This window comes from Scomber japonicus, chromosome 12 (genome assembly GCF_027409825.1).
Source record: "Scomber japonicus isolate fScoJap1 chromosome 12, fScoJap1.pri, whole genome shotgun sequence".
NCBI classification, from domain to species: Eukaryota; Metazoa; Chordata; class Actinopteri; order Scombriformes; family Scombridae; genus Scomber; species Scomber japonicus.
This window is the reverse complement of record NC_070589.1, coordinates 24,782,981-24,807,785: the sequence shown is the minus strand read 5'-3', so window position 1 is coordinate 24,807,785 and position 24,805 is coordinate 24,782,981. Positions and strand designations below refer to the sequence as shown.

At 40.3% G+C, this 24,805-nt stretch overlaps 1 protein-coding gene across 1 annotated transcript in view; it reads right to left on the bottom strand.

Moving 5' to 3' along the window:
- The window catches only part of LOC128369231 (microtubule cross-linking factor 1), a 70,417-nt gene that overhangs the window by 6,392 nt on the left and 39,220 nt on the right, over positions 1-24,805 (bottom strand). Inside the window, exons 7-15 of the mRNA XM_053330236.1 lie at positions 23,151-23,297; positions 19,569-19,670; positions 18,347-18,568; positions 16,197-16,367; positions 13,043-13,210; positions 7,834-8,106; positions 4,869-5,210; positions 3,205-3,275; positions 1,113-2,679 (exon numbers count right to left, since the gene is read on the bottom strand). Of these exons, the coding sequence (XP_053186211.1) occupies positions 1,113-2,679; positions 3,205-3,275; positions 4,869-5,210; positions 7,834-8,106; positions 13,043-13,210; positions 16,197-16,367; positions 18,347-18,568; positions 19,569-19,670; positions 23,151-23,297 (3,063 nt within the window). The remainder of the gene's footprint in view (positions 1-1,112; positions 2,680-3,204; positions 3,276-4,868; positions 5,211-7,833; positions 8,107-13,042; positions 13,211-16,196; positions 16,368-18,346; positions 18,569-19,568; positions 19,671-23,150; positions 23,298-24,805) is intronic.

Sequence of the window (24,805 nt, the reverse complement as noted above, 5' to 3'; positions counted from 1 at the left end):
TCACAGCATCACTTAGTGAATGACCACAGCAAACACGCACAGACACACACACACACACACACACACACACACACCACTTTCATCCATAAAATCACATATCAGATCAGATACCAATCTCACAGATCAGCAGCTGGTGAAACCAAAATGTTAGTGGACATATTAATCAGCATATGTGGGATTATGTTGCCTACTGTTCATTTTATGGTTTTAACTGTATAGTTTGTCTTGGGGGGAGGGGGGGGGGGGTTAGGGGTATATTGTTTTAATGTACAGCTTTATTACAAAATGACCTACTTTCATGAGGTTCTTATCTGTCTGGCCAAGTAGGAGGCGTGTCAGTATGTACAGAATGCTGAAGGTAAATTTCTCTCCATTTCATCATTTAAACATGACCAGCGATGTTTCCCAAGGTGGTTTTCTATCTGACATTTATTTTTCCCACAGGTCAGCTGAATGGGTGTCGACAGGGGCCCGACCGACATGTCAGAGAGCTGATTTCATTAGGTGAAATTAGCACTTCTGAAAGATGTTTTTTAAGACTGATTTTTAATTATTAACAACACTGACAATTCGAGTGCTGCCTGAATTAAGTTCCTGATAGAAACTCTAGTGCTGATAATGATAAATTATGGCACTTCGTGACCACGATTCTTCTTAAATCATTGACTGTGAGATGATCAGACACATAAATCATATTTCGGTCGGGCCTCGGTGATAATTAAAGCACAGAAAATTAAAGCCAAACTACAAGACACTACAACGAAGAAGAAAGTACAGAAGAAGAAAAAGAAACCTTAAAGAGTCTCTATATACAGTGTGGAAGGAAAGTTTCATTACTGAGAAGGGTTAAATATTTTAACATTACCATTGCATCAGTCAGTGCTTTTGATCTGAGAAAAAAAGCATTAACATTTTAGTGATCATGCATATCATAATGTAGCTGATGTATTGCTGAGTTTTCTTTTCTGGTTAACCACAGATCTCTTACAGTTTGTCTTCAACCATAACAAGGGAAATCCAAGGAAAAGTCATATATATCATTGCGTCATAAAACATGGGCCCCAGATCAAATGAATGATGAAGCGATGGATCCAGTGCGTCTGTATATTTACCTCCATACATCCAGACTGTCCTCTCTCTGAGTCGGCCTGCCTGCTGCTGTCTCTGCTGTGGCCGCTCTGTCCTCCAGCCTGCAGCCTCCTCTCGTCTCTAAAGCTCTGTTCCTGCAGCTTCTTATTGAGGATGCGGGCTGTGTTTTCAGCCAGCGTGTAGCCCGGAGGAGCCGACAGGTCCTGCCTTATGCTCACAACCTCTGGGTTTTTGTCCCCCTGCGTCTCCACTATCAGCTGCACGGGGCTGGGTGAACGCCCTCGAGCAATCCGCAAGCATTCCTGCGAGTTCCTGTGGTCACCGTGAGCAGGGCTGGGCTCGGTGGTGGAGGGCGGCGTGGGGCGAGAGCGACTGGGGGACTTGTTGAACTTCTGCAGGGAGTCAAAGACCACGGGGGTGTGGTCGATGATGTTGAAGAGGCTGGAGAGGCCGTCGTTGATGGTGGTGTGGACGGGGCTGTCACGAGTGGTGGTGGAGCGGGCCCACGCCGACTCGCTGTTGCCCTTCTGGGGTGTGGTGGGGGTGGGAGCACGGCTCGTATTGGGCAGGTCTGCCTTGTTGGACGAGGACAGTTTGCGCTGAAGTTTGGGTGAGCCGTACTTTGGCGAGCAGCAGGGTCGCTCAAACTTACTCTGGATGACAGGTGAGTACTGAACCTTCCTCAGGCTGCGTGACGGAGAAGAGATGGGCGTGCTGCCACCTTTCGGGGTGAGGCAGCGGTGAGGGCTGCTGGTCAAGTTCCTCAGCAGGTCCGTCTGCAGACCCACGCTGATGGTCTGGGTGGTCTGAGTCCCTCGCGTGGTGAAACCGTTGGTTTGGCAGGCGGAGTCCCGTACAACAGGCCCTGGCGGAGAGCGGATGGCGTTCCTCACAGAGATGGCCACCTCCTTCATGTCATCACTCAAGTTTCTGGAGAGCTGAAGCTCCAGAGAGGAGGCGTAACCTACTGTGGGGCAGATAGGAGACTGGCTAGGAGAAGTCCTCAGGCCACCACTCTCCAAAAGGCCACAAGCCCACCTCCCACCGCTGAACACTTCATCTGGCCCGCTGGCTCCCACCCCCGCCTCTCCTCCACCTCTGGCTTTGGTCCCCTTTGCGTACAGGAAGTCCGGGTCTTGGGCAGTAGGGCGCTCAGCTGCCCCAGTTCTGGTGGGGCTGTGGAGGATGTGCACCCCATAGTGATCCACTCCCAACCCTGCCGCCCCTGCTCCGTTGCCCCTCAGAGGGGACTTGTGGCAGTGCTCAGGGCTGCTCAGGGTGCTGGTGGTCAGGGTGGCGCTGGTGGTGAGGAACCAGGAGGCTGGCTGGAATGGATCAGGAACAGGTTCTCCTCCCCGGGCCTCAGAGGTTTTCTCTGCCCACGCCTCTCGAGTCGGACCCGGGCCAGAGGTGGATGATGGGAAGTCCCAGCCCTTATTGTTGAACTCCTCGATGTACTTGAGGTCGTCCGGAGAAAGGGGCGGGGTGATGTCGTCTTGGCCCTGGTCACCGTGGCGGGTCTTGTCGGGGAGGAATGGCGAGCTGTCCATTAACCGCTGGAAGTCGCTCATGGAGCACACGGACTTTGCTCTGAACGGGACACACAAACAGCACATTAACCTCAGCTGGGAACCTCAACACACACATCAAACAAACAACCCGATCATGATCTCATCTTCTTTATATTCCCACTGCAGACAAATAAATTTTTGCCTAAATCCTAAATGTATGTGTGTGTGTCTTTTTGAGAAAACAAGTTAATGCAGCCCAGTGTTTTTAAAACTGTCTGAATTATTTAACAGCAAAAGCGAGCTGGATCTTTTCCACGCCACAAGACAAAGTTTCACAGAAAAGTCACCCAGGGGGAAACTCAGTGTCACTTCAAATAACAGTTAATAGAATCAACAGCTCGTCTCTTCAGGGACCGATGTGAATATATGAGCAACAAAAATGCAGCAGCAGGAGGAGGCTGGATAATCTGCCGCCTCTTTGACCACTTGATGTGATATATTTACTGTTGACATATACGAAAATGCAGCAGCTCTTGCAGAATATTTCCCCCCCGATTGAAACACTTTGAACTCAGTTTGACATGAGGCTTTTTCATGATGTTACCTGAGCAGACTCCCGCCACCCATCTCCTCTTCTGCAGAATCACCTTCTCTCTCTGAAATCTCATTCAGGGCCTGAAACACAACAGATACGGCAATTCAATCATGTGGAAGAAGTCTCAGTGGAAAAAATATTTACAGATAGCTTTTAGAAAATATGTAACCAGGATATTTACTAAAGTTAGTGAATGCCAATCATTTAAAAACAGTGAAACTCCATTCAACAAAACAATGAAAAGAATAAAATATACCAAACATATGGCATCTTTTGGCTCGTTTTAGCAGCACAATAAACGTGGTTGTTGTTCCCCTATTTTTTAAGATCAGGCAACAATACTGCAAATGGCTTTTATTCATTGTGGTGAAGCAGGTGTAATAAAATGGACTGGAAATGAAATGAACTGATAATATAATAAAGACACAATTAGTAATGCTTTTTTCAGCTAAAGTTAAAACATGGTCTGTTCCAAAGTGAATCAATTTAAATGCATTTTCAGTAAGAAGACTAATCTTCCAAATGAGCTTTGAATATTAAACGTCCCACTTTGGGACATTTGGATACAAAAAACTTAGTTAGGCTTGTACAATTTTACAGATATATTTTTATCTTTTTTTAATTTTCTCATATGTCTAGCCTAAAAAAACTGTTACATTTGTTCTTTGTCATTATCAACTTGTCAGTCATTTATAAAACACTTTGAATTGTACTAACCTGCATGAAAGGTCCTTTACAAATAAAGTTTGATGGACTTATTTGACCATTTTATTAAGTGGTTTGAATTGTGTCTGCAATATGAAATGTCAGTAGTTATCAATAAATTCATACATTAATAAAAATGTTGAAAAATTGACATTATCTCCATTAAATAATGGTCAATGACAATGACATTACTTCACAGAGCCCAAAGTGAATTGCTCTTTTTAATCTGCCCAACAATGGAAAACCCAACAAGTTTGCTTTCATATATGATAAAGAAAACATAAATTCTTAAATTTCTGAAGATGGAACCAGCAAATGGTTCATATTTTGCCTTCAACAAGCCTCTGAAGCTATGCTAGCAGCTCTGTGATGCTGGCTCAGTGACAACTTGAACTAAATGCTAATACCAGCATGATGAAGCACGTCTAATGTTTACCATGTTCACCTTGTTATATTAGCATATTAGTATGCAAATATTTGCCAATTAGAACTAAACCAAACTACAGTTGAAGATGATGTGAATGTCATTAGTTTTGCACTGTATTAGGTCATAAAGCTAATTAAAACTGTGACCTGGTGATGGAGATACATAAATATTTAAGGGATGACCAAAGAAAGTTATTATATATATATAAAGGTACATGAACCGAACCTTGTAGCAATCCATCCATACTTGTCGAGACTTTCAATGAACACATAAAATGTTAACCTCATGAATTTGAATTTATCCTCTGGGCATCACGAATGTCTGTATCAAAATGTATGGAAATCCATGCTCTAGTTGCTGAGATATTTCAGACCTGACTGACATTGTCCTCCATTGTTGACCAATTTCAGGAGTGGCTAGTTTGTCTTAACTTCTGCCTCCATTATTTCCAGCTGTGCAACATTTCATAAAGCACTTTGATGCAAACTTCTACTTTAATAAAGGTGAATTGTCTTGACAACATGACTAATATGTGTCTTACCTCCTTCATGCAGGGGAACCTCTTCTCACCCTCCAGTCTGGAAGGTGGAAGGACCTCCAGACCACTGAGGGTGTCCAGAGTCAGTGCATCCAGGAACAGGTTCTCCGTTGGGCCTTTCAGCCTCATCGCAGCCCCCTTGTCCTCCAGCATGGCTTCTGAGTCAGAGTGGGAGCGTGTAGTGGGGACCAGGACAGGCGTGGATGTACAGGGGGAGCGTGGGGAGCGAGGCGACCGAGGGGCGTTGCAGGGGCTATCCTGAGGGGAAAACCCACCTCTGTGGCTCAAGCTGCCGTCCTTGACATCCATGCCTTCTCCTCGTCGACTGTTCAGCTCTCTCTGCATCTGCATAGACACATGTAGTCAGAAAATAACATTACACACTATAAAAAATAATGCATTTACAGTAGTTGCTAACCAAAAAAGTACGTGTATCACTTTTGGGGAATGACAGGTTATTGTGCATTTTTCAAAGGGCTACATTAGGTTAGGTTACTTTATTGGTCTCCCTAGGGAGAAATTTATCTTGGAGACAGGGACAGTGTTGCATAAATAACATACAATAAAAAACAAAACAACATGCCATACAGACATACGGTAAAAAGACAGACAGTGGTTTTACATTTAGCTGATTAAACACTACCTTCATACACTGGTAGTAAATCAATCAAGTAAAATCTAGCATTGATCTGGTTAGCTTAAACATGCAAAACTACTTTTAGGGGCCTTTAGAGTCAGATCCTTATAATGCAGTGAGGTCTTTGGCTCAGTATGCTACATCGTCATTGCATCTCCAAACAGGTGTTTTGCTGATTACACCTCTGATCAGTGAGTGGAGCCATGGTGGGAATTTATTAAAATGATAATAAAGATAGAGCTGTAACAATTAGTCAATCAGCAACTATTTTGATTTTTTCTGATTCTCTCCAATATGAATATTTACAGGTTTTACAGGCTTCTTTAGATAATAATAAACTATATATCTTTGTGTTGTGGACTGTTGGGACAAAAAGAAGCAGTTTGAGGACATCACCTTGGGCTTTGGGACACCATTCAAGCTTAATAGACTAAACGACTAATCAATTAATCGTAAAGTAATCTACAGCTTAGGTTAATTGGTAACTCTAAATTGCCCGTAAATGTGAATGGTTGTTTGTACTATGTGTTAACCCTGTGATGGACTGGTGACCTGCCCAGGATGTACCCCACCGCTCACCCAATGTCAGCTATGATTGGCTCTAGCCCCCCTATTGTTGGATCCACAGTCTTTAGGGCGGCCCTTCATATTGGGGTGGTGATATGCAGAATGGAGAATGAGGGGAGAGCATCATTTTCGGTAATGTGACTTTGACAAAATGTAAAAACGTAGGCGTAGGTTTGTTGGCAGCTGCTCTCGCCACTACTCAAGCAAGCCAACAATAAAGGTGTCATTTGTCCCACTCTGATAGGTGCATCAAACTTATCACCTGAACCACCTGCATGCGTTTATCATGGGTGTGCACACTGTATTACTCAACAGTAAGCCAATGAGTAATCTACTTGCAGTATTCAGGGTTAAGTCACTCTGAGCTCGAGATTAAAGGACAACATCAACGTTACTCATTCTCTATCTCCTGCCAGTGTGAGCGTTTCAGATGGTGACCTGTACTTTATAGTTTGCTGCAACATTGCTGAATAATGCATCTCTGCTTCCTGCTCTCTGTCTCCATTCAGTGTTGCATCAGCGGTTTGATTTATTTATTTTTTTAGCGGCTAAACATGAGCTGTTCCTGTTGATATTATTCCTGTCCCTGCTTTATATGATAATACTTTCACACTCCTGTCATATTAACTGGTGCAGGTTCCTACATCCTGCCCTGAACATCACACGGAAGCGAGGTGAGACTCTGCAGTTCCACTAATTAAATCTCACAGAGCACATCAATTATTCAGTAATCCTCAGTATTTATTATATCTAGCCTTGACAATTTTAGAGCACCAAACAACAGTAAAGATAATTGCCTTTGGTGCTTTGTCACTCTCTCTGTCTCTCTCTCTCATCAATTCAAACACACAAACACACACACACACACACACACACACACACACACACACACACACACACACACACACACACACACACACACACACACACACACACACACACACACCATGGTCACTTATGGGGACATTACATAGACTCCTAACCTTAACCACTGACCCAAAAATCAGCCTTCCCCTAATTGGGAACACGGCTTTTGTCCCCAGATGGACAAGCTGTCCCCAATTAACTGATCCTGAGTCTGAAATTTGTCCCCAAAATAGCCTATGACAGAGCACACACACACACAACACATGGATGCACGCACGCACACACACTTTAGGTTTCATCTTGTTGATTAAACGAAGCAAGTGACATAGATATAACCTTAGGCTCTGACCTCTGTCTTCTATATTAATTGATTAATCAGAAAACTAATCAGCACATTAATCGATAATGAAAATAATTGTTGGCTGCAAGTCTGAGCAAATTCTCACATTTGAGAAGCCGGAATGTATTTTTGCATTATTGCTTGATATATGACAAATAAACAGTTGATTATTAACACTGATGTTGGGATTGAAAGTTCATTCTTGACCTTGTAATACAGTCAAGAATGGGTCACTCTCAACCCAACTCTTTTTTAACCATATGATCTAACTCACAGTAGACTGAGCAGCCCATTTGTCAGCCTATGGAATAAAAAAAGATGCACATTTTAAGGGTTTCTCATCCATAGAGGTTTATACTTGACCTTGAAAACAGATGAATACAATGGAAAGCTCCAGAACAGCTACTAAATGGACCTTGTTGTGTGATTGATTGATTAATTTGTTGAAATGTGAGCCTGACCTGTCTTTAACACTTTCAAACGTATCCTCTTTTATCTCTTCCCAGCCATGCTCTCTCTTTCTCCTCTACCTCTTCCCACCTCCTCCCTCCTCTCACCCGCTCCATCTTGCGGTGTAGCTCCCTCATGCTGCCATCCCACTCCTGTCGTTCCCGGTCAAAGCGATCCAGGAGCTCTGTCCTCTCGTGGCTCCACCTCTTCTCTCCGTGCTGCAGCTTCCAGCGGAGGTCGAGGGAGGTGTTGTGGCTCTCTGCCAGCAGGCGTTGGTGCTCCTCGCGCTCCTGCTTGAAGGCCCACTCCGGGTCTGCTGCTGGCTCCCCTTCACCTCCCTGCGCTTCACCTCGCACCTTGTCCTGCACCTCCTCTTCCAGCTGGACAAACAAGGGAAAACAAAGGGGTGTTGTGTCATTATTAAGCTGTACAGTATATCACAAATAAATAATTATGTAAAAATACAGAAAAGCAATGTTCTAAGGAAAATCACATCAATGATCATATAATGTATCAGTATGTGTGAAACAGGTTACATTTAAAGGGTTGCTACACCCAAATTACTAAACAATTTTCATTTTAGCTACCTTTTTACCAACAAAATAGTAATAGTAAATATCATTATGAGTAATTATAATATATATAATATTGAAATTGGAGTTAACATCACACAAAAAGTTTAGAAAGTGAGGGAAAAATGTGACTTGTTGTTTTTAAAATTCAAGAGCAGACAGGTTTGGTAAAAATCCAAAAAGCAGAGTCTGACATATTGAGCATGACATATGGACAAACAATCTTTCACTCTTTTGATCTCTCTCATTTGATCTTTTAATCCATATGTCGTTCTGTGAGTTGAATGTAAAAAAAACAAAAGATAAGAAAATGAAGAAATAGAAGTTAATTCAAGTGCTCACACATGAATAGATAAATAAGAGAAAATGTGAAGGCTGAAGCTGTAGCTTTCTCACACTACAAATAAACACAATGTTTGAAGGAGCAAACCATCAAATGGCTCACTGGAGCTGATCTGTGTCATTTTGAAAATGCTGTCTGAGATATCTCAATTATTGTATGAATGAAGACAAACAAGTTATTTAAACATTTTTAAGATTTAAAATTTTTAACTTCAACAGTCGTCTACTGGTGGCTCCGTCATTACAAACTGATTCTGTTTGTCGAAACTTTGGTCAAACCTGCATAACTTTATCTTAAATTCTAGACGAGATGTCAAAGATACCAAAACGTCAGGCTGAATTTTGGAGGAAATATTTTCGTAATCTTGTGTTTGAATGATTCATTAAGTTTCCCTCATCAAGCAGATTCAATAAAGAAGCTGGAACAAGATTATACAGAATATTTATGAGCTTCCCATCTGACAGACTGTGTGCAATAAGATGATTTTCATGAGATACTGGAACATTTTGGAAATATAACTAGCTGAGAGTTTAATGAGGAAATGTCAGAAGTGGTCAGTTTATCGCAAACACTAGAAACAGGTGGATAAAGCAATACAATGCTATGGCTGGATATAGCTGGTTATTTAAAATACATATTACCATACAAACAGAAAGAGTTGCAGCAATTTCCTGATCTAAATATCTGCAGGACAACATATGTCCCAAAATGTGGAACTTTCTCTTTAAACACCTTGAAGAAAACCCTATTTAAAGCTGCAGTATGTACTTTTTTTTCTTAGATCTTTTTTACTTGAAATATGCACCAAAGTAAATCCCAATGTGGCAAGTTGACAAGTTTCTAAGCAAACATCCCACTTTGAACCAATCAGAGGAGGCCACAGTCAGGGGCAGGAGCTCATAGCTATCAATCAATACAGAAATGCACTTCTGGTCTGACTACTCATCTCCTACCGAGGCTATAAGCGAGAATTAGCTGATGGAGGATGTTGCTATGGTTCACTTACAGGTTAGCAAACTCCTGACACCTGCAATCAAGCAGCTCCGTTACTCCCAGTCCCCCTAGGGAGAAATCTATAGAGGCTAATGCTAACGCTAGCTCGAGTTCCAGAGCTTGCACATCGTAGCTTTAAGGGCGAACTGGATGTAAATGTATTGAAACCATTTCAGCAAACAGACTTAATACACTCACTGAGGACTTTATTATGAAAATGTGTGCAGTCTAATGGGATCCAATACAACAGCTCTGCCATACATTAAACTTTTACGAAGCTTATACATTTTCTGTTTTTGCTGACATTATCAAACTTTATGTTCATCACTTAGATCATAGTTATAAAATTGCTCACCTCAGGTATGTTAATGGCTGGGCAAAATATATATAGAGTTATCACCTTTCTAACAATGTGAACAAAAACTGAAAATGTGTAAGCTTTGTAAAAACAGAATTTATAACAGAGCTGTTGTATTGAACGGCATTAGATTGTACAGGTGTTACTAATAAAGTGCTCAGTCAGCGTAAAGAGAACAAATCGAAATACTAATACAAAACATCACTGATCATAAATTTCTGCCGTTCAAAAATGAAAAAGTGTGAAAATGAAAACAAAGAATGGGGGGTTGTTTTGCAGCAAACAGGTACACGCTGTAATAACTCTGAGTGAGGGGCTGCCCTCCCACATTTATATTTCAAACTATTCGTTTGTGGGGAGGACATGAACTGAGGATTCAGATGTTCTGCAGAAATCTTCAAAGCTGCAGAACGACAGAGGAAAGATTTCTCTATATGCTGGCAGAATGGAGCTTTTGTAATCTTCTGACAGGCTTTGATCCCAAAACATAATGGTACAAACTTAAGTGTGCAGTGCTGGAGCTGCGTGAAGAGTGAGTCGAGGCTGCCTTCAACTGTGAGTTTACATCGCTCCAATTCACAAACATTAGTCTTCTATACTTTTACATTGGGTTTTAACCCTGTCTAATTACATACAGGAGAGGATAACATATGCAGTAATAGTTACCAACTCAATGTAAGAGCAAAGATGTAAGACATTATAAATATAGACAGTCATTTAGGAGGCTTCATACTGCGCCAAGTGACCAAAGCAGAGTATGAAACATGAGGCAGCCTGAGCAAGGATCTCGTAATAGAGTCTTAAAAATAATCACTACTCGTATCCACCTATAAATGCACAGGTGAGGATCATTTCCAATTCTGTTCTGCTCTACTGGGCCGTATAATAATCATGAAAAAAAAGAAGAAAAAACTTAAATTTTGGGGCATATTTCTGGAGTCCTAATCAGAATGAAGCACAGCGGAGCAAGAAAAGAACTCAACATGGCGTTATCAGAGGAAACTAAGTAAATTAGTTCTCTTTGAGGTCCTCCGTGACCTCTGCTCTGTGCAAGGATATGAACCATGTAAAAGCTGCACAGATTAAGAAGATGAGAGTTAAAAAGATAATCTTCCTCTTAAAACTCAAACCACGTAATTGGTTCCCAATGTTGCAGTTTCCCTTTTTATCAGATTGAGTGGCGAGAAGACGCAGTTTTTGAAAGTGTGGGATTCAACTTTTATCTACTAACACAGAGGTCAATAAACAACATATTTAGTATCCTCAAACAGATTGTACACTTTGCTTTTATCCACAGTGTCAGTTTATATGAGATACAGCCTGAGTTTGTACCAGACACAGCGGAGAGAGATGTCTGTGTTTTAATGATGAAGCTCCAAACACAATGGTTTCAGTATCCTCAAGTTTACTGCAATCCCTCTGGAAAACACTAATGAACTCTTTTCTTCTCCAGATGTGCTTCCTGTCTCTGTAAACTTCTACTCAACTCAAAGAGAAACCAAGAAGTAGTTTCAAATTAGAGCAATACTAATGTTTTCCACATCCTGAACAAAATTAATTGAAAACAATAATTTACTTTTGACATAAAGGAGACATTTGATGTACATTTCCAGCTTTATATTCAGGGTCTCCACCTGAATATCTGCATGATTTACAGTTCCAAAAACTGCTTATTTATCTTATACCAGCCCTTTATGAAGCCCCTTAATCCAGCCTCCGTCTTTTAACAGGCTGTTTTAGCTCCCTCACAGTGAGCCCATTCTCTTCTGATCAGCCAGTTCTCAAGAAGCTGACCAAACCATGCAACCAATAGTAGTAATAGGATTTCACTTATATTTCTTGTTCTTTATGAAATAGAAACTTCTCAAATACATTTGAGCATAATTGAGCCAAAACCAGATCGGAAATATGTAGGTGGTCAACATGAACAACCTGCAGGACAACCTCAGCAACAGAGGTTATAACAATATATACGTAACAGAAATGCACAAAAAGCATGATATGTCCCCATTAAAAAAAAAATTAAAAAGCTGCTATGTGTATTTCCCAATCCGTGGCTTTGCTGTTGCAATATCAAAAAAATCTGGCATATATCAATTAGACACTAAAACAAAGCGGGTAAAAGCACTGAATGCACCAAACTTCACTGGGATTGCGTCATTTTTATAACAACAAAAAGCTATGCTGCAATCACAGTGACAATGCTAACATGTTGATGTTTAGCAGGTATAATTAATATCTTAGTTAACGATGTTAGTGTGCTTACATTTACTAATCAGCACTAAAAAAATGAAGTTAAAGTTGAAAGCCATTAGTTTTTTTTAGGACTTGCTAAAATGTAACTTTCTTGGGTATCAGTAAAGAGTTTTGATGTCAAATTAAGGTGCAAAGGCTGGGAGAAATATCATCAACTGTAATCTTGGAGGCTTTTACTATAATGACAAGTTTTGATAATGACACAAAGCTGCAAAATGATATCAGCTTTTACGCTGTCACATCAGTTAAAATAAGGTTGTCCTGTTCCTAATCTACAAAGTATTTACACACCCAAAAGCACTTTTAACAGCTGTCTTAAACTCAGTAAAAAATGCTTCGAGGCACAACCAACAATTAGGCACAATACTGAATTAATTAGTTTGAACAATGACAGAATATACACACTATATTGTGCCAAGCAAATGATGCATCACTGTTTTTCTAACTGGAAGCTGTCCTTCCTCTTTTAGTTTAATTACAAACGGCCGATTATGTATTCAATTCTGTCTATTTGTCTGTCACGTGTGATCTGGATTAATGCGGTTATTATTCATGTCATTACAGCACTTTCAAAATGACGCCGATGAGCCCAAGAATGGAGCCAAAGTTACAGGTCAAAAAACAAGAACATTTGCTGTTTTTCACTTGTTGTTGGGTTTTCCCTCAGTGAGATTTCACGCGTGGAAAAGGCAACATGTTTACTGTCGTCACGCTGCTCACTGAATGTACCGTTGGATTTCTACACCAGATTTTGTGCTGTATCTTTAAGGTGGGCGCTGAGATGCCATCTGTACCTTGGCGACCTGGCACTTCATCTCTGCCCACTTGACCTCCCAGGCGGCTTTGTCATTGGCATAGGACTGCAGCAGTTGGCATCGCCGTGTCTCCTCCTCCCGCAGCTCCTCTCGAAACTCCTCCAACAGTGTCCGTAAGGCCTGCAGCACTCGCCTGTTCTCCCCAAACTGTGCAGAGGATATTCAGACAAAATGAATCAACAATGACACACTTAGGAAAAATGTTAATCCAACAAATTCAGACAAACATAACACAAAAAGATCTGTCCTTATCTTGAAATTTGATGGCATTGTCTTCTTTTGTTTGTCTTTAAAGCACTTTGGGACGACCTTTTGAAGACACTTTATAATTAAATTTGACTTGACCTTCTCCATCCTGTTTGCCATCTTGTTTCCTGATCTGTTTTTCTATCATCGTCCTTCTCCCCATCTATCCTTCCTTTCATGCTTTTCTTCCCTTCACTCTATATGTACACATAAAAAGATGCTTTAGGACTGGAGCAACTTTTTCACTGATTGTTTTATTGAGTCCGCACTGCAGTAACTGGGATTAATCTTGGTTCTTAGAAAGTCTTTTTTTAAGGGACTTTTTATCTCCTTTTTCAGGGTGGGTACTCTCTCAGCACAGGAGGTAAGTGTACGTTGATTGGTTGAACACATGAGTCAATGCAGCACTAGCAATCTGATGTCTCTCACTTCATCGTTCCTATTGGTGGTATAAATGCAACCAGAAAAAAACCCATTAAAAAGGTATATAGTTCTCTAGGGAGCTCCCCATTGGGCAGTTTCTCTCAGGGAGCCCCCAGAACGGTTTTGTCTGAAAGCATCTTATGGATCTAAATAAATCTCCAAATGCTCAGGTATCTCAGAATAATCCAGTAATTACAGGTGCGGTAAAAACCTGCTGGATAACTACAATGCAGATTAATTTAAGTCTAATTAGTTCCAACAATGCAGCGGGAGGTTTGGGAAAGTTTATAGGGTTACATGTGAGGCTTCAGGCGGTGTGAGCGGTGATATCCAGTGGGTCACGGAGAAAAGAACATCATGTATTTCATGGTGTGTCTGCTCCCAAGGAGGGGTGTGTGGAGAGTCTTCAAATCTTGGCAGGAGGCAGTGAAGCACAAAGGAAAATTGTGAGTAAAACATCACCTCAAGGAATCGCTACAGTGCCACTGCCTCCACCTGCTTCGGCTGAGAGTACTACATAAGCTCAGGTGCTAACAGGCTGGAGCATGTTGATCCAGTTTAGGAAAGGGGTTGATATCACATGGATTATTTTTTACAAGGGCAGACACAGGTGCAATAGGCTTTATTATTAGTTTCTATTATTTTATACCTAGACACACAACATACAAGCATCAGGTGATGAGACCGTTTTCATGCCACTGATTTGATGCTGAAAATACATTTGTAAGTCCAAAAAGTTGAATGATACCTTTATTGCCCCTGAGGACATTTGCTTTGCACAAAGAGCATAAAAGAATAATAAAAAAAACATCAAACAAATGTACATGACAGCACATAATATAACAAAAAAATGAGGATTGAAAAACATCACACAAAGCATAATTTTAGAAAACTGATGAAAGACATCAAGTGCAAGTTCAAAAAGGTGCCAAATTTGGACCATGTGATCAAAGCTTGTGGGAACAAAGGATGTTATGCCTCTTTTAGTCTCCATCCTGCATGCTATACCTTCACCCTTCAGCTGAAAATGCATATGAAGACCATAGAGGACGGAAAATATGCAAAAGTTGCACAATATTCCAAATATGTCAGGCTAACACTAGTTTAACATACAGTATATTCTACACTTTTATAAGTTCAGAGCCACGGTGCGTAAAAACATCACCTAACCCTAACCCTAACCCTAACCCTGTAGTATGAAGAATATACATACTGATAGTCTATACTTAGCACCTCAGCAGTATCAGATATTTGCAGTACCAGGGGGAATTAATCAGGATTTTTCTCTCACTAAGTTTTTACTCAAAACTTTCAATGACCTCCTCCCGGCTTAACATACCATTATCTCAGTGAGGCTGCAGGAATTATCATCTTCACTCTGCCCTGCTCTGCCCTGCTGTGCTGTGCTCTGCTGTAGTAGCCATGTATGCAAATGCTTACTAAGGCAAGTCTGCATTTCTGCTCTCGTGCACGAACCTTAATACAGTCAGCTGGACTCCCTTGTTAAGACTGAAAAACTGCTCGCAACAATGTCAGATCAGTGTGCGTTGTGGAAAAATCAAAACGCGGGACAAAGTAGAGCACTTAGAGCTGCTTAATAATGCATCCAATCTAAAATGCTTACATACTTTCTTTACTTTCACGGAGGGGAAAAGTGGACGACAGAGGTACTGAAAGCAGATCTCAACACTCAGTAAAGTCTGGGTAGAAACACTCAGCAGCCTAAAAAAAAAGAACACAGCTCCTTTTGTTTCCCTCTCATGTAACGAAGATTCCATTTTTTTTGTATGAGCAATAAGTATAAGACTGGGGGTACTCAAAATAATTACTGCCTCCAACTAGTTATCTGGGTCAACGTTGTCATTTGCATGCCATGCCAAACAGCTCTAATGAGTGGCTGCCAAAAATGAATTTGTACACAATGAAAGTGAGTAGCTAGATGTTCAAATTTGCTCATTACATCAATTTACTGGAGAAAATATAAGTTATTACATCTTATTTTGCTGCTTTATATATATGTGTGTGTGTGTGTGTGTGTGTGTGTGTGTGTAATTTTCCTTGCTACTAGTATTGAAGTGTTTCTTATTCTGCCTTGTTCTATTTCTAGTCATTTCACTTGTTTTTATCTGATCTCAATTCAGTTTTTTTTCTTAAATTCATATAATGTCTAAGTGTGTAGCAAAATTAATACTCCTGCATTATGCAGAGGTAATAACCATAAAATTGAATCTTTGAACCTTGCTAGCTACCAAAACGCTGCTGTCAGAGAAAAATAATTTCAAATTGAAATGACAATGAAACCTAATGCTTTCACTTGAATTTAATGATTTACAAGCATCGTAATCACAGAACCGTTAAGAGACATTCAAATAATCTATCTCTACATCCGCCAACCAAAAGTAGACAGTCACTGGAGTTGCAGTTATTCTTAATTTGGTCAATGTAACTTTAAATGTGTGAGTACCTGTCTTTGATGCTGCAGGTGTCGTTCAGGTGATGGCAGAGGGAAGATGGGCCCGGTATCAGGGACGTCCCCCGGAGTTTGCGGTAAACACAGTCTGTCGTCTCTCTCTGACTCCCCCTCCGTCTGCTCCATTATGACTCCCAACTCTGGGATGCCCTCCAACTTTTCAAACTGGAACAGATGATTCATCCATGAAAAGCTGTGTATTAATTCATGCACTCATTTTTCTGTATCGGCATATTCTGTTTGAGGCTGACGGTCATTGAGGCCATCCCAGCATGCAACGGGCAGAAGGCAGAGAAACACACTGGATGAGTTGTCTATTGCTGGTTCATCACAGGAATTATACTGACAAACAACCAGACACATTCACATTCATAGCTGTGGGCGATTCACAGTCCCATATGTAATTAATTTGGATGTTTTGTTACTTCAATATTCTCTATTTCTAATCATTACTTTACACAATGAAAAAGTTTGGTGTTTTTCTTGAGGGGAAAAAACTAACTAGTGCTCTGAAAAGTGATGCGTGTTATGTGTCTGACAGCATCAAAGACAGTTGGTTTGGTATAAACAGAAGGAACTGAGTCAGAGTGAGCAGTGATAGCCAACACAGCTGAGAGAAGATCAGTAATTCACTGAAACTTAATCTCCATCAACAGCAACAAATTAGGGGAAAAGACTTCACAGTTCTGGCCGAACTCCTCTGTGCCCTCTGGGGAAGAGCAGCGCACAGCTATGAATGCTCTTCATCTGAACACCGCCGCCTCCGAAAAACAAAACAACAAAACATGAAACTCACAAATTACAAGTTTAATCAACCAGAAGCCCGTAAAGATAACAAGAAAGAGCGGTGCATCGACCGCTAAATCAACAAGATGAACAACAAATGGAGTCGCTCAATCAGCAGGGCAAGCAATTAAGCAGACTATCAATCAGTCCGGCAGCAGTACCTGCATTCATGTGGGAAGTATGTAACCGAAAGTGATTCAGGATGGGTCACTTGACATTTTCACCATCTAAATACTCAATTACCTGCCTCTCCACAACCTGAAATCCTTTATTTCATACTTAAAGAACTATACCATGTACTGTTTTTGCAATAGTTTTGGTTTGCAGGCACAAAATCTTAATTATGAAGTTCTGACAGTAAGTATTCGGACAGCTACACACTTTTTGTCCTTCAGGCTCTGTGCTTCAGTGCATTCAATTTGAAATAAAGTATTAGATACTACATTAAGTTGACAAGTCTCAGTTTTAACTTGAGTCGGTGTGAATCAATATTGAAAGTACTGTATGGGAGTTATAGACCTCTTAACACATAGTGGGGTAACTGTGGCTCAATCGGAAGATCGACGTTCTGTGCAAAATGACAATCGCCATTTAGACTGAGGTGGAGTTGTCTGTCAGTATAAGGTGTGAATAGGTGACATTTCCCAAAAATGTACCATGAAGGAAACGCAGCAGCTCTCCATTATCCTCAATCAGCTTCTATAACTTATACTCAACTCAACTCAAATTCAAAGATAAAGGATAATGTATCATCATAATATAATCATATTTTGGGGACAACTGTTTCTGTTTTTAAAATTAATTTCTACAAATAAAAAATGACTTAAAGAAAATGTATTTTACAGATACAGGTAGATTTTATTCACATACAGCTATCTGATACTGCTTCCATCTTCACACAATTATCTAACCTTTAATCATAATATGAAAATGAATCACCCAGCTTTAACCTGTCCTGTCTTTCACTTCATTTAATGACACCAGAACACAGAATAAGCTTTAAAAAATCCTCATTCCTCCTCCTCTATGTACTAGGTACTATGCACCTTACAACATTTAACTACAAGTGAAACTAAATAAGAGACACTTATTACTCTCAGCAGCTGTTAAGTTCTTCTGGATGATATTTTTTAATAACACTTGTGAATGTTTTAATTATTGGGATGACTGCTTTGTGTGTAACTGATCTGCCTTGTTTTCAAATTGCATATAAAAATATCTTCATCTCAGCAGATCCACCATTAAAATGTACAGTATGGACATAATGGAGCACAAGAAGATAAATGAGGAGAAACATAGCACATAGTTAAGTTATTAGTAAATCAGATCCAGTCCAGCTCCTCAGACCCCCGACTCACCTCTGGATGCATCGCCTCCTCTCCGGAGTCGTCCTTGCGCCCGAGCCTCCAGTGCATGAGGATCCACCTGAGCTTCATGTAGAAGATGATGGTGTTGCGTCTGAAGACACGGACCTCTTGCTGCAGCATGGCTCTCTCCTGAGTCCAGGGGACCTCGTGACTCTGAAGTCCCTGAAGCTCCAGACCTCCACGCTGGGCCTCCAGACGTAAACGCTCATCTTCCTGCTGAGGAAGGGATCAGTGAAGAGAGAGATTAATACACTGGGAAGAAATCTCATTAGAAAACTGTCACGTTCAAATACTTTTTATAGTGTTTTTTGTGGTGCAGCTCACAGTAAGTATGTTATCTATGAATAATGTGTCCTGTCATTACCTTCCATCATTTAAGATTTCAGTCTCACTGCTTTAATGGAGGAATATTGGTTTGAGAGGAACGCTACCTGATATTTACAATCATTTATCAACTAAGAAAAAACATCTATTATAATAAAACTTTTAGATCTTAGCAGAAAATGGATTATGTCAGTTATACGAGGGCTGTAACTACTTATTATTTTCTTAATCGATTCATCATTTGGCCCATAAAATTGTAAAATATTGCTCATCATAATGCCCCAAAACTCAAGTTGACATCTTCAAATTACTTCTTTTGTCTGGCAAATAGTCTAAAACTCCAATATACTTAGTTTAATATTGTAAGACTAAGAAAAAACAGAAAAATATTCATATTTGTGGAGCAGAAATGAGGGGATCTGTGTCATTTCTGCTTTAAATAAAGACTTGAATGATTAATTATCAAAATAGCTACAGATGAATCTTCATTATTTTAGATTTTAAGATTACTCTTTTTGCGTAAATGATAAATGTGCATACTTATAAAAGCTATGGCCTTTTTATTTTTTTTAATTTGATTATAGGGATCATTTTGAAAGATAGATGTCATGTTGATCATATTTTGAATGTCATGTTTGCATGAATGATGAAGATTTAACTGCGGCAAGTACAAAACGGGGATGGTGGTGATGTCATGTCTAAAATAAAATAGAGGCATAGATATTTAAAACATGATATCCATAACTTTCTTTCCTCTCCAGTGGTTCAACTTAATTAAAAAGATGTTTCGGGAAGACAGAACTAGTGAAGTGTGATACTGGTGGGCTTATGTTCAACTTCATCATCTAAAAAACTTTCAAACATGGCGTGACTGACTGCGTTATTGTACCTGAGGAAGTGAAACTACAGTCTCCCGCTCCTCCGTTGCCGCTCGCAGCCTTCGTTCGTGATCCAGGCGAAACTGGATGTCAGAAGCAGGCGTGTCCCGGAGCTGAACCCACAACAGCACAGCAGTTAATTTCCCAGCTATTTGCATCAGTTACATCACATACTGATACCTCACTATCATCTATTCAAATATATAACTGACAGCTTTTCTACATGAGGTGAATTTGTTTTTAATAAATGGCAGAGCCGGAGTGAAAACCTCTAATCAAATCTGACTTTCACACAAGTAGGAATCCTTTAAAACTTCTTCTGCAACATCTCAGGAGGTGATTATGAAGTATATTTTCATCTAACAACATCAAAGCCTTTAGATCAAACCTTAAACATGAATATATAAATCTTAACTCACCGGCTACCTTTTCTGAATAACTGAAAGGGTATTTTAAGCTTTGAGAATACTGAAGAGAGAGGCTGTGTAGGTTAAATGTACTCGACTAGAGCTGCGTGACACTGACAAAACATGTGACACATTTACCAAAACTCAAATACCTAAAAAAATGTTTTCTATCAGAGAGATAAAACTCACTTGTGAGGTGTTTAAAGGTGAAAAATGCTCATAGGTAAATGAGATGCTCATGTTTACGGTTTTAAATGTAATGATTCATCTTCAGCATCAGCTGCTCAACCAGTTCATAAGACGTCTCTGAAACTGCAACTATTTCCTTTTCATAAAAACCCACCTAAGAGCAAATAAGATCTGGAAATTGTAGCGATTTATAATGTGATTTCACCCTCCACCAGTAACTTGAGCTGTTCAGTGAGTGCTGACCCAGGATCACCTCCCTGTCAGCCCAATGTCAAATGCAAATCATACAGGCCTACAGTGCAGCGCTAATCCTGCCATATCCAAGCTGCTTTCCCATTCATTCATTTCACCTCACAGATTACTCTGCAGCAGAAAAGCACGGGGGTGGAGGGGTGGGGTGGGGGGGGGGGACGACAAAAAGAAACCCACATGAATATGCTATAACTGTAACTGTAATAGTTATGTGTCACACCGCCGCTGCCAGCACTCTGAATTACATAACAGCGGGCAGTTTTTCTACGAAAACAAGCATGAGGCAGCGATTATGAATCACGGTGTCCTGCGATTACTCCATTTATTAAAACAGCCGAGTCACTTAAGGATCTAGCAGATCTGAGCTGATGTGAGCTGCATCAACATTACTGCTCGCCTCTTTGATTGCGCTCTTCTCTCAGTGTGTGTGTGTATGTGTGTGTTTGTGTGTGTGTAAAGTGTATTCTGACACTTTTGTGTAAGCTGCACTTTTACATAGGTTCAATTTGCTGAGTCAAGTCATGACAGCACAGCCTGTAGTGGTGAACCAATGCCAGAGGGCACAGTGTGCAGACTCAGCCTTGATACACTGAGTGCATACGTAAGTCTAACAAGTCATGCCTAGCTGTGCATGGCTGCTCTCTCACAGATTAATTTCCTTAAAACACAGAGTAAGCAAACATACAATCAACTGATTCAGTGCGGAAAGTGGTTTGAATGAGCTTGAAATTCAACAGCCAGATGCCCAAATAGACATTGAAACAAGTTTTGCTACCTGTAATCATTCCTCTTGTTCATGTTGGCTATTAAAATGTATCTTCCCAGTGTGCATTGTACATGATGTGAGACAAAATCTCCAGTCCTCATTCTGTTTAAAAATGTATTAAAATGTTTGTGTGAAGATAATTTGAGGCTTCAGCAGACCAAATAGTGTTTTCAGTACAAACTTTCAGTACCACTTTGTGTTTCCCTGTTGAGCTGCAGTGGAAGGGTGGTAACAGAAAGAGCAATTTCTCTGCTATTATGACAATAATTCAGGAAGATATCCATTTGATTGAGTAATTTGGGTGGTTAAAGTCTCACATTGGCTCCAAACAAACATCTGAATGCAGGAAATGAGAACTGTGGATTGTGTCCCTCATCACTTACACTGGAAGCACACGAGGAAGGGATCTTTTAATCTCCATTAAAAACAGAAGGAAACATTAAAGCAAATTTAACATAGGCTTTTTTAGGATGGAGGATGTTGCTGTACAGATTATAAAGGCCCCTGAGGTAAAGTTGTGATTTCTGAGTAAAGTAAAATGGACTAGATGTAACCTGTTCCAGTGTTCATACGGGCAGCTGACTATTATTTTAAAGCTGACTTTGTAAACATACCCTTCAACTCCTCTCCTCAATTTGAATCTACTTTCAACTTATTTCTTAAAAGCAGTAAATAAATCACAAAATGTCCAAGGGCATATGAAAAGCAATAAGAAAATGTTAAATCAAAGGAATTAAAAAACAAAAAAAAAACAAAAACAAAAAAACCAAATACAAAAAAACATCAGTGGCTGTGGGAGTGGATATTAATATGAAAGTAGAGTGAGTGAATGAAGTGAAATCGTGTTCAGCATCAAAAAGTGACTGTGGCTGGAGTATCACTAGACTTACTGGACTGAGCGGCTTCTGATCAGATCAAACATCAAATTCAAGAACAGCTGACACATTTGAGATTGGTCATTTTTTTCATTGATTTTTTTTTCTTTTCTAAACTGAAATGTTAAACTTTTCACATTTGACCTGAAACTAATCTTCACTGTAGAGAAACTTTAATCATTAAGCAGTACAAGTAAGCAGACACTCTAAAAATGAACCCTAGAAAAAATCTTCCAACTTCCAAACTGCATGATAAAAGTAAAATTGTAGATCATTTCCATGTCCTTTGTGAGTAAGGATGCACCGATCCTATTAATTTAAATTGGTATTGGTGATAATTGTGACAGATGCACTTTAAACACAGTTTCTTCATCAATGTCATTAAAAAAATCAGTATTTCTGCTATCAGTTACATTTGTTGAGTCATGGCCAAAGCAATCTCTTACTTCATGTTTATATAACATTATAGATTCATTTGTTGATTAATTGGTTATTTGGTCTATAAAATGTCAGAAAAAGGTGAAAAATGTTCCTTTACAGCCCAAGGAGTCAACCAACAGTCCGAAACCAAAAATAATCAGTTTCCTATCACATAAGACTAAAGAAACTAGAAAATATTCACATTTGATAAGTTGGAATCAGATGATTTGGATTTGGATTTATTCAATAGTTGGCAAACAATCTATTGATCTGCTAACTTTTGCAGCTCTACTCGTGTTACCTGACAAATAAATGAACGTAATGAGCTCCATGCAAAGTTGAACCAGACTTCAAATTTGGAAAACGGTGCATCTAAATTTATCAGTGTGTCTCATCGCTGTTCCTGCAATCTGTTGGCTGAAAAATGACTTGCTTTGATTAGTTATGGAGTTGGTTTTTTGGAACATCCTGAACTGTATTTAACAGCTGTTCATGCTGTGATGCAAAAGACCGGTTACTACTGCAGCAGCTTTGGGATTGAATCTGAGGAATTATAAGATAATAGGTCAAAGATGTCAAGAGGTACTGTATGTTTTAAAATAGACAGAAGGCCCATGTGTGGAGCCAGTGTCAACTCAGTCCCACAGGTGGAAGGGAGATGGAGAGGAGGGAGGAGGCACTGACCTCTGCTCTTAAAGCCAGGGGCCTGTGGTACCTAGTGAGTCCAGTGGCTCCCCTGCTCTGGGCCTGGCCCCCACCCTGGCTCTGGCTCTGGGGCTCCACGCCTCGCTCCTGTCCTAGACGCCACTCCAGCTCATCCCTCTGACCGGACTGTGAGTGACATGGGGTGGGGGAAGGGAGGGAGTGGGGGGGTAGGGGAAGTGTGGACGGTGGGTGTAAGGGATTAGGGGGATGGGGTGACAGGTGTAGGATACAGGGGGGTGCAGGTGGTGGTGGTGGTGGTATTTTGGGGGGGGGGAGATGTGTGAGGTGGATTGTGGACGAAACAGACAGAAGACAACAAACGGGGGTGAGGGGACGAGGAAAAAAAGCGAGCGGGGGGAAAAACAAAGAAAAAAAAACAAACAGAAAATGGGTAAAGAATATAAGCAGAGGGGGAGGGGAGAATTAACTAACAGACTACATGGTGTGGAGAAGAACAAACGGACTAAAGTACGAAGAAAAGCGCAAAGAGAAAGACCAACTTAAAGATGACGGCGTATGAGAGAGATGAGAAGAGAACGAGAATGAGGATGAACAAAATCATGGGCTGAAACATCTGGCGGGAACACAAAGAGGAACGAAGAGAGGGAATCGGGGGGGAAAAGAATGCAAAACACTTGTTATGAAGCGCATGCAATGAGGGATACATGAGTCCAAACCAACAGCTGAGAGATACCACGGCAAACTGCAGAGCGAGAGCTAGCACGCTAAAGGTTTCCAACACATGCCCGTGCACAGCCGTGTGTGTTGTAGAAGCAGTAAAACTAAAGAAAGTTGCATCTTGAGCCTGTACGACACATTGTTTTCACACATTGTAGCATTTAAAATACACTGAAGACACTGGAGGCATTTTTAAGGCGTCAGTTAAGCGTCAAACAGCGACATGCTAGCTGCCCCCTTTAGCAGCAGCGCCCACATTTTTATTTCTTTAAGGTGCGATTCTTCCTTGCCAGCAGGGACTTTGTATTATCGTGTCAAAGAGATTATCTACAGAAGCATATCGCTTTCATCAAAGAAAAAATCTGACATGTTTTTTCAATAGATTTCTCATCTTAAATGCAGCCCAAATGATACTGGATTTTTGAAGATTGCAGTACAGTACCATCACATGAAAAAGCATGTTTGATCATGATTGATTAAGTTATCTCTTTAAGGAATTGTGATCTGATCGACACATTTTACAATTAAAAAACAATCTGTACTCTCTAGAGGACAAACTATACAATGGAAACACAGTTCTACATCTTTGACATTTCTGCTCTGCTATTTCTTTTTAATTATCCAGTGATTTGCTATAAGCTAATACTGGCTGATATATTATCTGAGCCAATTTATCAGTCTAGCTTTAATCTCAAAATTATGATTACAACTTTTTTATTCTTATCTGTCAAGTACGAGACCTTTATTTGTAATTGCCTCATTAAGATCTCCTAATTACAAAGTCTTTGAATTTTACCTGATATGTTTAAGGTCTGTGAACCAAATTTTTCATTAAGTACAATTGATTGACAGTGTTTAGTATTCTTTGGTTTCTTCAAGAATCTACATCTTGTGATTTTGAGATTGAGTTGCTTTATAAGTACAAGATACAATAATTACAAGATAATTACAAGGTC